Source organism: Eumetopias jubatus, unplaced genomic scaffold (genome assembly GCF_037043125.1).
Source record: "Eumetopias jubatus isolate StellerSeaLion01/CBP00866 unplaced genomic scaffold, mEumJub1_p1.0 scaffold_17, whole genome shotgun sequence".
Classification (NCBI taxonomy): Eukaryota; Metazoa; Chordata; class Mammalia; order Carnivora; family Otariidae; genus Eumetopias; species Eumetopias jubatus.
Genome location: NW_028274823.1, coordinates 59,984,298 through 59,999,785, shown reverse-complemented (window position 1 = coordinate 59,999,785; position 15,488 = coordinate 59,984,298). Strand labels below are relative to the sequence as shown.

At 36.2% G+C, this 15,488-nt stretch overlaps 1 protein-coding gene across 1 annotated transcript in view; it reads right to left on the bottom strand.

Annotated features, from left to right (window-relative positions):
- The window catches only part of CTNNA3 (catenin alpha 3), a 1,824,697-nt gene that overhangs the window by 1,661,328 nt on the left and 147,881 nt on the right, over nt 1-15,488 (bottom strand). Inside the window, exon 4 of the mRNA XM_028109632.2 lies at nt 13,652-13,771. Coding sequence (XP_027965433.1) covers nt 13,652-13,771 — 120 coding nt within the window. The remainder of the gene's footprint in view (nt 1-13,651; nt 13,772-15,488) is intronic.

Here is a 15,488-nt window from a genome sequence, read left to right as displayed (position 1 = left end):
CAAAAAGGAGAACTACAGACCAATATCCTTGATGAACATGGATGCAAAAATTCTCACCAAAATACTAGCCAAAAGTGTCCAACAGTACATTAAAAGGATTATTCACCATGACCAAGTGGGATTTATCCCCGGGCCGCAAGGTTGGTTCAACATCCGCAAATCAATCAACGTGATACAATACATTAACAACAGAAAGAACAAGAATCATATGATCCTCTCAATAGATGCAGAAAAAGCATTTGACAAAGTACAGCATCGTTTCTTGATCAAAACTCTTCAGAGTATAGGGATAGAGGGTACATACCTCAATATCATAAAAGCCATCTATGAAAAACCTACAGTGAATATCATTCTCAATGGGGAAAAGCTGAGAGCTTTTTCCCTAAGGTCAGGAACACGGGAGGGATGTCCACTCTCACCACTGCTATTCAACATAGTATTAGAAGTCCTAGCCACAGCAATCAGACAACAAAAAGAAATCAAAGGCATCCAAATCGGCAAAGAGGAAGTCAAACTCTCACTCTTTGCAGATGATATGATACTGTATGTGGAAAACCCAAAAGACTCCACCCCAGAACTGCTAGAACTCATACAGGAATTCAGTAAAGTGGCAGGATATAAAATCAATGCACAGATATCAGTGGCATTCCTATACACCAACAACAAGACAGAAGAGAGACAAATCAAGGAGTCGATCCCATTTACAATTGCACCCAAAACCATAAGATACGTAGGAAAAAATTTAACCAAAGAGGCAAAGGATCTGTACTCAGAAAACTATAAAATACTCATGAAAAAAATTGAAGAAGACACAAAGAAATGGAAAAACGTTCCATGCTCATGGATTGGAAGAACAAACATTGTGAAGATGTCAATGCTACCTAGAGCAATCTACACATTCAATGCAATCCCCATCAAAATACCATCCACTTTTTTAAAAGAAATGGAACAAATAATCCTAAAATTTGTATGGAACCAGAAGAGACCCCGAATAGCCAGAGGAATATTGAAAAAGAAAAGCAAAGCTGGCAGCATCACAATTCCAGACTTCCAGCTCTATTACAAAGCTGTCATCATCAAGACAGTATGGTACTGGCACAAACACAGACACATCGATCAATGGAACAGAATCGAGAGCCCAGAAATGGACCCTCAACTCTATGGTCAACTCATCTTTGACAAAGCAGGAAAGAATGTCCAATGGAAAAAAGACAGGCTCTTCAACAAATGGTGTTGGGAAAATTGGACAGCCACATGCAGAAGAATGAAACTGGACCATTTCCTAACAGCACACACAAAAATAGACTCCAAATGGTTGAAAGACCTAAACATGAGACAGGAGTCCATCAAAATCCTAAAGGAGAACACAGGTAGCAACCCCTTCGACCTCAGCCGCAGCAACTTCTTCCTAGAAACATTGCCAAAAGCAAGGGAAGCAAGAGCAAAAATGAACTATTGGGATTTCATCAAGATAAAAAGCTTTTGCACAGCAAAAGAAACAGTCCACAAAACCAAAAGACAACCGACAGAATGGGAGAAAATATTTGCAAATGACATATCAGATAAAAGGCTAGTATCCAAAATCTATAAAGAACTTATCAAACTCAACACTCAAAGAACAAATAATCCAATCAAGAAATGGGCAGAAGACATGAACAGACATTTTTCCAAAGAAGACATCCAAATGGCCAACAGACACATGAAAAAGTGCTCAACATCGCTCGGCATCAGGGAAATCCAAATCAAAACCTCCATGAGATACCTCCTCACACCAGTCAGAATGGCTAAAATTAACAAGTCAGGAAATGACAGATGCTGGCGGGGATGTGGAGAAAGGGGAACCCTCCTCACTGTTGGTGGAAATGCAAGCTGGTGCAGCCACTCTGAAAAACAGTATGGAGGTTCCTCAAACAGTTGAAAATAGAGCTACCATACGATCCAGCAATTGCACTACTGGGTATTTACCACAAAGATACAAATATAGGGACCCGAAGGGGTACGTGCACCCCAATGTTTATAGCCGCAATGTCCACAATAGCCAAACTGTGGAAAGAGCCAAGATGTCCATCAACAGATGAATGGATAAAGATGAAGTGGTATATATTCACAATGGAATATTATGCAGCCATCAAAAGGAATGCGATCTTGGTATTTGCAATGACGTGCATGGAACTGGAGGGTGTTATGCTGAGTGAAATAAGTCAATCAGAGAAAGACATGTATCATATGACCTCACTGATATGAGGAATTCTTAATCTCAGGAAACAAACTGAGTGTTGCTGAGTGGTGGGGGGTGGGAGGGATGGGGTGGCTGGGTGATAGACATTGGGGAGGGTATGTGCTATGGTGAGCACTGTGAATTGTGCAAGACTATTGAATCACAGATCTGTACTTCTGAAACAAATAATGCAAGATATGTTAAGAAAAAAGAAAAAGAAGAAGAAGATAGCAGGAGGGGAAGAATGAAGGGGAGTAATCGGAGGGGGAAACGAACCATGAGAGACGATGGACTCTGAAAAACAAACTGAGGGTTCTAGAGGGGAGGGGTGTGGGGGGATGGATTAGCCTGGTGATGGCTATTAAGGAGGGCACGTTCTGCGTGGAGCACTGGGTTTTATGCACAAACAGTGAATCATGGAACACTACATCAAGAACTAATGATGTAATGTATGGTGATTAACATAACAATAAAAAATTTAAAAGAAAAAAAATACAGCACATTGCTGCTTACCAAAACTTCTCTTTATTTTTATATGATACATCATATCACACCCCAGGACTTGCTGCTCTGACCCAAAGTGAGAAGTGATGCCTCTACCCTGAGAAAATGAGCCTCATTGGGCTTACACTCAAAAGCTGACAAAGAAGCCCCAAACCTTGCAATATTTACCAGAGTAAGTTACCATATTTAGTTTCTCTAAATTTACACATGATGATTATCAAAAATGTCAAAAGTATCCTACTTTTTTTATATTTCCCTTCATTAATGCATTTTTTTCTCTTTCTATTCTTCCTTCAAATTTTTCCTTCATAGTGTCAGCTTCCATGACAGCCTTTTTTTTTTTTTTTAGATGACTCTGACATTGAAACTGGGAAAAAGACCAAAACTCAATTACCTTTAATTTTACAAATATAAATTTAGGATGAAGACTTAAATGTCTAACTATCAGTGATGAAACATGTGGTGGACCATTTCCTTCTTCTGCCCCAGTGAAAGTACCAAGAAAGGCTTCAGTAATTCCCAGTGTGTGAATGGAGAGCTTAGCACAAAAGAGATAAATACCAATATCTAAATCAGAGTCAGGAAATAAATAGCAAACAGTAAAGTTAAAACAAAATATAGAACTTAAATTCAGAGCACATGCACACACACACACACACACACACACACACATACACACACAAAGCCCTCAAAATATTCAAAACAGTTTCATCCCATAATCTAAGTACCTCTTATCAACAATCAGCACCACACTTGGAATACCAGCCACAGGTCAGCTGTTGATGCTGTATGGATGCAGCCACAGATCATTACCTACCTAATTGTGTATATATCTAACAGGCTCATACAGCTTTTGGAACAAAGGTTTTATAATGGAGTAAATGATAAATACTTAACCATGTTACAACCAGATGCTATAATAATATGAGCAGCATTTATATAGAGAACATTAGCATGTATTAATGCTGTGTGTTACAACAAAGAAAAAATTAGATTCATAAAAATGCAATTAAGGAGAAGAATGCAATGTATATTACAGGTTAATTGTGGCATCTTGCTAAAATCCCATAAGTGATACTAAAAATATTAACCAAAATATAGTTAATAATTTGGTCAATGAATACAAATAGCAGCTCATAGAAGAAAGAAAAGCTATTTACAGTGTAAAAATTCAAAGATATCCCATCTAAATTATAATATGACTCTGAAGAATTATAATTAACTTATATATATATTTTTTTTTCTTTTTGTCATTTCAAACCAGAGTGTATGGAAGAAAACCTAAGCATACATAATTTTGTAAATCACTGATCAAGATATAGAGCAAATCAGCCTGTTGCTCCATCTTCTGGTGGTTCTTCCCCTTACCTAGATGTATTTCAATATGTGTTTTCTACTGCTTTCACATGTGCAGCATGATAAAAAAAAAAACATAAAAGCTGATTAGCTTCCTCCTAAATAGACAACTTGAAACTGTCCAAATATGGTACTTTGGAGAGAAAAATCAAGTATGCTTTTTGAAAAAATAAAGGAATACACTGAATTCCTCATTATATATTAAATTAGCTGTCAGGCAATCAGCCTCTCACAAACAAACAACTTAACATCTACAAAAGGCTGCATGATTGGTGTGTGCATGTTTAAAGCTCCACTGTCAGCAAAACTGTTGGCCTCATCTTAGCAACATCAACACTTCCTTTGAATTTTAGCCAATAGTGTTTAGGCGCACTCCCAGCTCTACTATTAACGCAGAGAGCTAGAACCACAGCAATAATCTTTCACCTGACAAGGATGCAGTAACAGTCATTGTGATATTTTCTAATTGTGCGCACAGGTGGAGAGGCACAGCTTAGGTACACAAATTTAACAAGAATTGTTTGAGATTATAATTTTCATCAGGTCTACAGCAAGTATTTGAGCTTGCTTTTCTGGAACAAATGCTGCTAATACAAGCTGGTCCCATGGTCAGTTTGGCCAAGTCACAGGGGACACTGCAGGGCTAATAGACTACGTTCTTAACTCTTCTTCAGCTCCTTGTACCTTAGACCCAATTGCTCTCATATTCAACCTGTTCTTTCACATGGGGCAAAGATGTGCAAAGAACAACTTCTACAACTGCTGAAATAAGTAATCTAAAAAACACAATATTTACATATACAAGCATGTCCTTTCAACAGAGAAACACCAAAGGAAGGTATAAAATTTGTGATGAAGGATATTATAGTAAGGATGGCAATACCTTCTATGTCCTACATATAGACACAAAGCTTACTATCTGATCATCACCCAAATCCAAAATATTTACTAAGTACTTACTATATTCCAGGGATTGTATTAGGCTTCTGAGATACAACTGGAAATACTACTTTCCTGAAATTTATTATTTAAACTCCTTTCATACTCAGAGTGTGGTCCATAGATCAGCAGCATCAGCATCACTGAGGAGCTTGTTTGACTCTCCTGTCTTACTCCAAACCTACTGAATCAAAATGTCTATTTTAACAAATTTCCCAAGTGATTTGTATATACAATAAAGTTTGAGGGGAGCCCTTAACTTACTTAAGCGTCTGCCTTCACCTCAGGTCATAATCTCAGGGTCCTGGGATCAAGTCCCACATCAGGCTCCTTGCTCAGAGGGAAGCTTGCTTCTCCCTCTGCCTGCCACTCCCCCTGCTTCTGCTCTCTCTCTCACAAATAAATAAATAAGATCTTTAAAAATAAAATAAAGTTTGGGATGCACTGGTTTAGAGGGCAGTGGCTTGGAGGACACAGGATCTAGAAATTGTCAAAGAAATCAAAATTCTTCTGCAATAAAAGAACAAAATGATGTTTTCTGTATTATTTGTGTATCTGTGTATTGAAGTGATTGAATTAGATGATTTTTATAATTCCTACCTCTTATAAAATATTGTAATATTACTGCATTGTCTTTTCTTTTTTTAAAAATGGCACTACTGAATGACCTGCATTTGCAGGTATCTCAGTATCTAACAGTATACATATAAACTTAAATGTTAAAAGTATCCATATATATATTCAGTATACAAACCAGAGATACTGAAGGACCAGTACACATATTATGCTGACTTAGGCTAAACGACTCACAAAAGAACCAAAGAAAATGTCAGTCCCTGTTACTGCCCCTGTTCTGCTATTAGCAAGTGTGTAGCCTTGTACAGGATATCTCCATGGGCCTCATTTTTCTCATCTCTAAAATAAAAATAGTTGGGTTAGATGAATTCCAAAGACTCCTTAGTTTAAGGTTCTGATTCTTGTATGCCTTCTTTAGTCTGCATCATACACCACCACAGCTCATGTCCTTGGAGTGAAAATATATCCTCTTTTGCACTGACAGATCATCTTCAAGCTACAAAACAGACTAGAGAAGATATCTTTTCAGAGTTAACTCTTTTAGGATTTTAATTCCTCATCAATAACCAACTTTTATTGACAATCTTATGGACTTAGGTATATCAATATAAGACATGCACAAATAAGTGCCATATTGATGCAAACACTAGAGTTTTTTAGCACCCTAAAATTCCTATAGCATTGCAAATTTTGAAAACAACCCATAACAAAGCATTAACTACTTCAATAAGCATTCCTCACTATGAAGTAGCTATAAGCTGCCCATGAGGCAAACTATCATAGAAAACAACCTTGTAAAAAATTAATAAATCTCTCCTGGTGCATGAAAATCAGCTAGTATATGCCTGATTCAACAGCTTTCTACCTAAGTGCCACAAATAAACTGAACCCCAGAGACAACAGATGGAAATAGAATAGCAAATCTTGGAATTTAAAAGATGTCTCCATGTTTGTACTTGACTAATTAATTAGAAGACACCTACTTGTCATGACTATTAATTATGTCCAATGTGGAAATCAAATTTTAGAAGGAGAACTAATATATAATATGCATCATTTTGATTACTTGTTTTTAAATAAAGGATGAGGTTCTTACATAAAAGTCCATAAGGTTTTTTAACTTCAGACTATAACTATAGAAAAAGAAATTACCCTATAAAGATCTACAGTTTATGAAGTAGTGAAAATGATTAGATGGCTATGCAATAAGCTAGAAATTAGGAAATGTGAATATTAATTCTGAATCTGTTACTGACTTGGAATGACCTTAAATGATGTATCCAATCTTCTTCTCTCTCTGTACCAGAAAAGTGAAGAATAAATGTAATGCCATCTTTTTTTTTCCTGCGAGACAAACTGTGTGCAACTGAATAAAAATGGAATTGCATCTGTAGTGGATAGGATAAAACATGTTGGGGTTGATTTGAACTTTGGTGCAGCACAGTCTTATAAGTCAACATTTTTAATACCTGTGCAATGAATTTTTAAATGTCTGAAATGCTTTGAGATCTTCAGAAACAGTTTTACAAATGGCATATATAATCATTTTACTTCATTGGGCAAGTAAGAAACAGAATACCATCTAAGGTAGACATGAAAATTTTAATGTAGCAGTCTTTGGTTGACTTACTCTTAAAAGGCGTAATTCAATCAGAACTCTTTCAAGAGAGTTGGATTAATTACAAAACAAGGAAAGGAAGGCTATTCTCCCAATTGAGCTATTAACATAGTTCATCTAGCAAAAATCACTGAAGTGAATCTACTGCTTCTAGAACTATTGTTCTAGAAGATTAACACCTCCTGTTAATGCTCATTTAGCCCCCAATTACACTCTTCCTTAGACTGCATCTGAATAATCCCAAATCCATAGGTACTTTCCTTTTTAAAGTTTAAGTAAAATATATTTACAACTTCCATTTTTAGTGTTAATGTAATAGGAAGTTAGTTCTATATTACACTGTCCTTATAGACAAGCAATTTCTAGTGCAATATCATTGCATATCCCCTCATCCTAAATGATCTACAACATTTTTATTGCCATAAATCTTTACACTGCTGAAGTCTACTACTGGAATTCATCAGCTTCCTCTTCTCTATATGCTAGAGTACAACAACAACAAGCCTAACACTATTCAGTTCTATTTTGCTAAGTATTGATTTCAGAGGAGCCCAACATTGTTGTCTTATGTCCTCAGAGTTCTTGAATTCCAAGGTGAGCCTAGGATTATTCTCTATGTGGTCAGTCATTATCCATCTGGAATTTTATTTTTCAATACAAGGATGTTAACCTGTAGTCATTCTTACTAAATAGATTTTTTTCTAATTTATTTCTATTTTTCCTCATGGATAAGGAATCATCTTAAATGCAATTCTTATCCTACAAAGTATTATGTACCCTTCTGGTTTGGGAGTTATCTGAAGGGATTAACTCACTCAGCTCAGTGAAAGAAAAAAGCATTGGTTCATTCCCGAACATCATCACTAAAGAGAGAACAATATTGTGCTGAACAATACCACCTGGAACCACACGGGAAGTTTAGGTACATAGGATATAATTATTACATGAGTTGGGATTTGGCAGAACACTGGGTCTAAGACCTATTTCTACCACAGATTGCCATGGCACAATACTCAGGACCTTAATTTTACTGCCCATCAAGAGACCATAAAACACATTAGAAGCAAATAATGCAACTCCTTTCTCAAAAGGTATCAATAGTTTAGGGGGGTTTTTGTTGTTGTTCTGTCACACAGATCTCCAACCCCTACAACACATATGTCCAGAAACATTCCATCTGATACGTTAAGAACAGTGCTGAATCTTATGTGCAGTACAAAACTGTACAGAATAGAGAGCATGTTCTTATGGAATTTACCATCATGGAAGATGACTTACGAGAATAATACAAATCAACATCATAATAACTATCACTTATACTAACTACATGCCAGGCATGGTGCTAAGTTCTTTATATACTGATTCCTTTTAAAGCATTTATGTACTTTATGCTTTATATATTGTTTCCTTAAAACAGGCTATAAGTTAGGTGTTATTCTTCTAACATTTTAAAAAAAGAACTATGGTGCCCAAATCAGTACAAACAGTCTAACTAGATCTGGCTGACTACAAAGCCATACCCTAACTTGCACTTATTGAAGAATAAGTGTACAAGCAATAAGATGCTAAATTGTATGACATGGATAAAAGCTAAAAATGACAAAGAAGGAAGAGCCTACATATTGACTAGAGGTCATAGGATAAAGTGTCATGAGGGAGGCTAGACTTCAGTTTTGCTTTAAAGAATGATCAGCAATTAAATAAGCAAATAGAAAAGGTCTAGATACTCTGAATACCAAGTTTTATAAACCTTGTGAAAAGAGCAGAAGGCCAGAATAGCATGGCATGTTTAGGGAGACAAGAGGGAGAGCAAGAGTATGTGATGTGTTCCAACATGGATGTGTATCTTAAGTACAGTATTTTAATTTTACATATTTTCATATCGATATGTAAATGTACTTTAGTCTACATAATGTCCGACTCAATAATGTCAACTTGAATTTATACAAAGGACTTCATAAACCTCTGGGAAGGGGAAGTGTCTTATAATGCTATTAAAAGTATTAAGGGTAAAAAAAATTAAAAAAAAAGTATTAAGGGTAGAAAAAAGAAGGAATTAAATTCGAGTACAGATAATCAAACTTTATTTTATTTTATTCCACAAAACCAAAGCCCCAAGGAAATTTCTTGATTTTTAACCTCTCAAATTAATACATAAATCTGGGCCCTATATAATAACTGAAGCTTATTACCATTACTATTACCATTCCTATGTAACATTAACCAGGAAGATAAAAACCAAACAGTCAAAGCAGATAACTCCAAGGATGCATCTTCAGATAGTAAAAACTGAAAAAGACTCCAGATGCTCAGGCTAATCTTGCTTTGTCATCTGGTTATTTCAGGCTGATTCATCCTGGAAAATCCATCACCTCATCTATCAGGGCCTCCTCTCACCTTTTCCAACCAAAGCTATTTTCAACATTAGTCATTTTGACAGTAGGAAAATGGAGAGATGCTTGTGCCCCAACTTAAAATATACCCAAAGGAATTGTTGAAGTATAAGCACTCACTCTTTAAAAAAAAAAAAAGAAAGAAAGAAAAGAAATAGCTAGGCTCACACTTAGGAGAGAAAGTACAGTAACTCCAAAAAAAAAAAAAAAGTAAAAAACTAGAGCAAAGTACTCCAGGGATCTCTTTGGCCCAGGAAAAAAAAGTCTCTCAAAATGATGTTTAAAATGTCATAGGGAGGGACAGAAAATAAAATCTAATGAATGAGTCCAAGAAAATAATTATAAGCAATCCACTGGTCATCCATAATTCACAGTTAAGGTAACATTAACATTTTGTGTTTATTTAAAGAAATGGATGGAAAATTATAAATGTTAGGGGAAAACCTAAATGATAAATAAGGCAAGGGGCCATCTGTCAACCTTTGGTATCCAGGAAGCTGAAGGGTTAATGCCCTTCTGAATTTTAAAAGTATACTAAAATACATCAATACTAATTGCCTGTAACCTGAGACCAAAACTTCAGGCATGCTTCCTTGCTCATAGTAACAAGAGCACCAACGAGTATTTATTGAGCTTTTGCCATGGATCAGATACTGTTGTGAACACTGCAGAGAATACAGCATTGAAGGTTGTGACAGACAAGGCTCTGTCCTTACGGAGCTATGTGCTGTCACAAAGAGGAATGATAAATATGGTTAGACCAGGGAACAAACCATGACTAATTCTCTGGTACAAAGAATCCTGCATAAGGAAGAATCTTTCTTGCTGAATTGCAATTTTACAGAGACCTTGCAATTTTACAGAGACCTGAATCTTTTCCAGGAGAAGAAAGTTTTTATATGTGTTTAATAGGTTTGGAGGCCTTTTAAGGGGCAGGATTGGAGATAAAAGGCAAATCCCATCAAGTCAGAGAAGAGTTGATGATAATTTGACTCTTTGAACCCTGCCCATCCTAATCCACAACAATCCATCTGTGGCTTTGGTACAGAACTTGGTTAAAATTCCTAGGAAGCTCTGCTACATTTGGAAGCAAAATGGGAAGTAAACAAAATTTGTCTTTGCTATTCTCTGCCACCTTCCTCGTTTGCTATGTCTTCTTGTATTCCTTTCTTTTTTCCTACCTTTTTGTCTATTTTGAAATTTTTTTTAATTCTTCAAAAATCAATGTTTTTGTTTACTATACTATTTTTCCAGGTCTCATTCTTAATATCCCTTCAGGAAGCCAGCCTGGGGGTTAATAAAATGAAGAGTTCTAGGTACACAATATAAAACCAAGTACAGTTTAATTTCCCTCACTTGATCCCTCTTACTATATCCCTACAAGTTCCTTTCCCTCTTTTTCCATTAGTCTTTGGTCCATGACTTTCTTTCTACTCTACCATCCTCTTTCCACTTCCCTCCACTTCCCCTTCATCTTTTCCAAGTAGAAAAAAATGATTATTAGATATAAGGAGAACTGCAGTTCTGTAATACAAAAGGATTGACAGTATGTTATGTGTGCAGTTAAGTTCATTTCAAAAGGATTTGTCCCTTTGAATTTAAGACACTGCCTTGTGTGAATAAATTTCACCAGAACCATGGTTACTAAATATAAAACTCAGAAGATTGTGAAGATAAAGTTTTACGCATTTTCTTAGCTGTCTAAAGATATTATTTCAAAAATACTTTTGTGTTTTTGTATATACTAAACAATTTGCATGAGAGAAAGAGAGGTGGAGAGAACCAGCCCTGTTTTGCTTCTCACCAGGTACCTACTTTCAAAGGTATTTTTTTATTATTTTTTTTATTATGTTATGTGAATCACCATACATTACATCATCAGTTTTTGACGTAGTGTTCCATGATTCATTGTTTGCGTATAACACCCAGTGCTCCAGTCAGTACGTGCCCTCCTTAATACCCATCACCAGGCTAACCCATCCCCCACCCCCTCCCCTCTAGAACCCTCAGTGTGTTTCTCAGAGTCCATCGTCTCTCATGGTCCATCTCAAAGGTATTTTTAAGCCCTGGGTCTGGCATGCCTAGACATCCTCACCTTCCTACCCCCCCAGCCTGGCTCCCTGCAGGGGTACTGAGAATGAGACCTGGGAAACACCCAGGTCTGGAGTCAGACTGATTTAGATTTGAAGCCCATCTTTGTCTTATTAGCCCAATGACCCTAATTAGACAAGTTATTTAACTCTCTTAACCCTTTTTTCACCTTAAAATGGTGCTCATAAAACTATCCCCATTGTATTGTTATAAACATTTGATGATCTGATCCATAAATGTATTAATCACAATATGTGGCATATAATTGCCATTTAATAAACAGTATATGTGATTTATGTATACGTAAGTGTACAGACATTTACACCCCATGTGCCCATCTTTTCTTCACTCACACATGCAATTTACTTATCTGTCCTCAATGCCATTCAGGCGGAGTCCTGCCCTTCTGCCCTTGAAGCATTCACATTTTTCCAAATTCACAATTAGCTAATGCAAGAATCTAATCAATGAAAATGTGCTAATAAGAAAGGATGAGAGAAGAGGACAGTGACTACTGCCTGCCAACTCAAATATCCCTCAGTGGTAAAATATGGCTCTTGGAAACAAAACTATTCTAAAAATTGCATAGGCCAGAGCAGTGACTTATGGTATGAATTTTAAGTAGCACCATCTGGGAGATTCCTGTAGTAGCTCTATGTAACCGTGAGCACTTCCTTTACATGTGCTAATATGTAAGCCATCACTAATTTTAAAATAAATAAATAAAATTTAAATGGATATTGTGTCCTTTTTCATATAAATTAAAGTACATGCAGAGATGCTCCATTTACCCTAGAACATTCTACAAAATAAATATAACTCACAGGAAAATAGGGCAATGGGAAGGCTAAATGCTCATGTAATGTCAGTGATAAAGCAAAACCCAGAACACAATTCCCTTTTCAAGTCAATATTTCTAGACCTGACTTCATAAAGTGTAACTAAAAAAAGAAACACAGCTTTGAAAACTTCATCCAAAAGATCAAAAATCTGTGAATTAGACAATCACAAGAGAGTCACACCTTTTGCCACACTAACAGGAAAGACTTAAATAATGGACTCAGCGGCTGGCCATGTGAGTCAGCTACTTAGTCATTTTTCTAGACACTATCCATCATTGAACACATTCCCGAATTTCATGCAACCTAATTTAAACTTCTATCTGGCTGTTCTGATCAGAATAAACATTCAATCAGGTAAAAGCTTGACAACCCTGACACCTAGTGGTTGTGAGGAAATTGGTGAAGATCAGCTTGGGAAAATTAGCTAGCTAGTTACTGTGGCAGCACCTCACAAATACATAAAATTTAGTGATTACTAACATTTTTTAAAAAAAATACTGATTCTGAAAGCAACTCTATAAAAGTCTATTTTTGTTCTGTACTTATTGAGAGGTCTATACAAGGAGGCTAAAAGCCTTGCTTTTGTAAAGTATATTTTCCTTCCCCCTTACACATTTAGCAAAATTCCACTAATCTTCAGAGATCAAACAAGAAAACTAAAGGTTGATTCAGACTTTGGCATATTCGTGATTCTTTCCCTCAATTTTGTATGTACATCTATATCCTTTTCCTGGTCATCAAGTGATTTTTCTCCTCAAGTATCCCCTTGTCAAATATAAAAGCCATCTGGCCAAGCCATCACAGAGGCTTCCTTTATGACACTGAGGCGCCCTTAGTCAAAGGATAGTTATAGCTTCACAAACCAGCAGAAGTTTTCTTGAAGAGAGGTATAAGGACACATGTGGAAACCCCCAAACTGCACATCTAAAAGCAAGGGCCACAATGAATGCTTCAGAAGCCGTATGAACAGAGCAGGTCACAGAGCACAGCACAACCTACTTCTGCCCTAAACAGTAGAAGGTAAGTCTCCCCAGATCCACTTAAACCTGACAGGCAGGATGGCAGGAAGCATAAAGCGTTCATCTCCTCCACGAAGGAGAGTTCTGACTCCTACCTGCTGACGTTTGAAGGCTAAATAATCCAGATTTTCCAGCTCCTTCCCAAGCTTCTGGTAGGTTTTCTGGAGGTCAGATTTATTGGAAACATTTTTGAGAGACTCAAATGTTCTTTGAAACTGAAATTGAAAAACAAAAGTAAATCATTAGGCTAGCAGGACATTCTTCTCAAATGCCTAACTAGCTAAAACAGAGAAATGGTCCAGACTGAACCTCAGTTTCTCTCATTCATAATCCAGAGAGAACAAATGCTAATTGTCTTTCAATGAAATAACAAAGACTGATTATAAAGAATTAGAAACCATATCATAAGTATAACCAACATTATTGCATGAATGGGAAGCGCGTTTAGTCCTCATTCCAACAAAAGAGCATACCTCATTAAAAAAAAAAAACCTGTGTTTTAGCATATACTGCTACTTCTAACGAAAAAAAATTGTGATGAATGTATAATTTCAAATCATAATGAGGAAGTACTAAAGGAGCTCTCACATTCCAATCATGGAAACAAATATATATAAAGGTAGCTGCTTGCCTCCATAGAAATATCCATGCAAAATAAGCACCCCACAAACTTCAGCCCGGAAGATCTCTCAGATCTCATATTTTGAGAAGGAAAGAAAACTAACATTTTGGTGATCGAAGCATATGTAGCACGTTCAGCAAACATTTATTCATTTCTGCTCTATAACGCAGAAATGATTTATAACAGTTATAAAATCAGTTCTGCTGAATCAGAATGTTTCTGTCCATTTTTAAGTCAGATACTAGATAAACACAAAGGAGACAAATTGCAGTGGATCACAGAATATTGTTCTGCTGCTAATAATTAATTAAACAAAGGAAGCTCACAAGAAATTCAATTCTTGGTTTATTTTAGTAAATTAGAACATACTTTGGAAGATTAGTGATTGAAAATGTCAAGTAATGTCACTTGCAATGACATTTGCATTTGCTCTCTCTTCATGTCATTTATTTCCCGTATTCTCACTGCATGCCTTTAGACAGATTTCTACAGATAGAGACTTCACCATCTTAAACACACCAGAATTCCATGGACTATGATGCTATGAGACAGGTTAATAAGATTTTATAGAATATTATTAAGTTTCCAGGGAAATGATTTGACCTACTATTCAAACTCTATGGAATAAGTCATATTATAATGGCATTCTACTGAATTAAAGCCTCAGTTTCATGAAAGCAACATGTTTATCTCGATCCAAGGTGACAGAGGAAAAAGAAACGGAAAACAACAGTGCTAAGCTTCCTCAGCACTACAGCAAATTAAATTCAACAAATAATCTTTTAGAACCTACTATGCACAAGGTACTATGAATATTAAACATATTTCCTGCCCTAAAGGAACTTATAAACGACTCAGGAACTAGATATGAAACTCAGAAGTGGGAAAGACATTTACTGAGTGCCTGCTCAGTGTCAGATACTTTTGTGCTTTCCAATTTAATCCTATTTCACTCCCCATTCTACAAGTGAGTACACTGGGACTCAGAGAGTATAAACCGGGTTTTTACTACAGTATTTGTGCTCTTTCTACAATACCACTAACTCTAACACAAGGTAAAGTAGTAAAGAGAATACAAAAAGAGAGAGAGAGAGATAAAAGCAACATGTGGTAAAACAGAAAAAAACTAGGTATAGCAATTGAAGGACTCAGGCCACATAGAAGACATGAAGAGATCTGCATTGGGCTTCAAATGGAAGGACAAGTTCTCAGAGCCTTAAATGGGAACAGATTCTACCCATCAATTTAAACAAAGTCTGCTAGTTTTCCCCATTTTATAGCATAGTAAACAAATTTCTCTTGACATAATT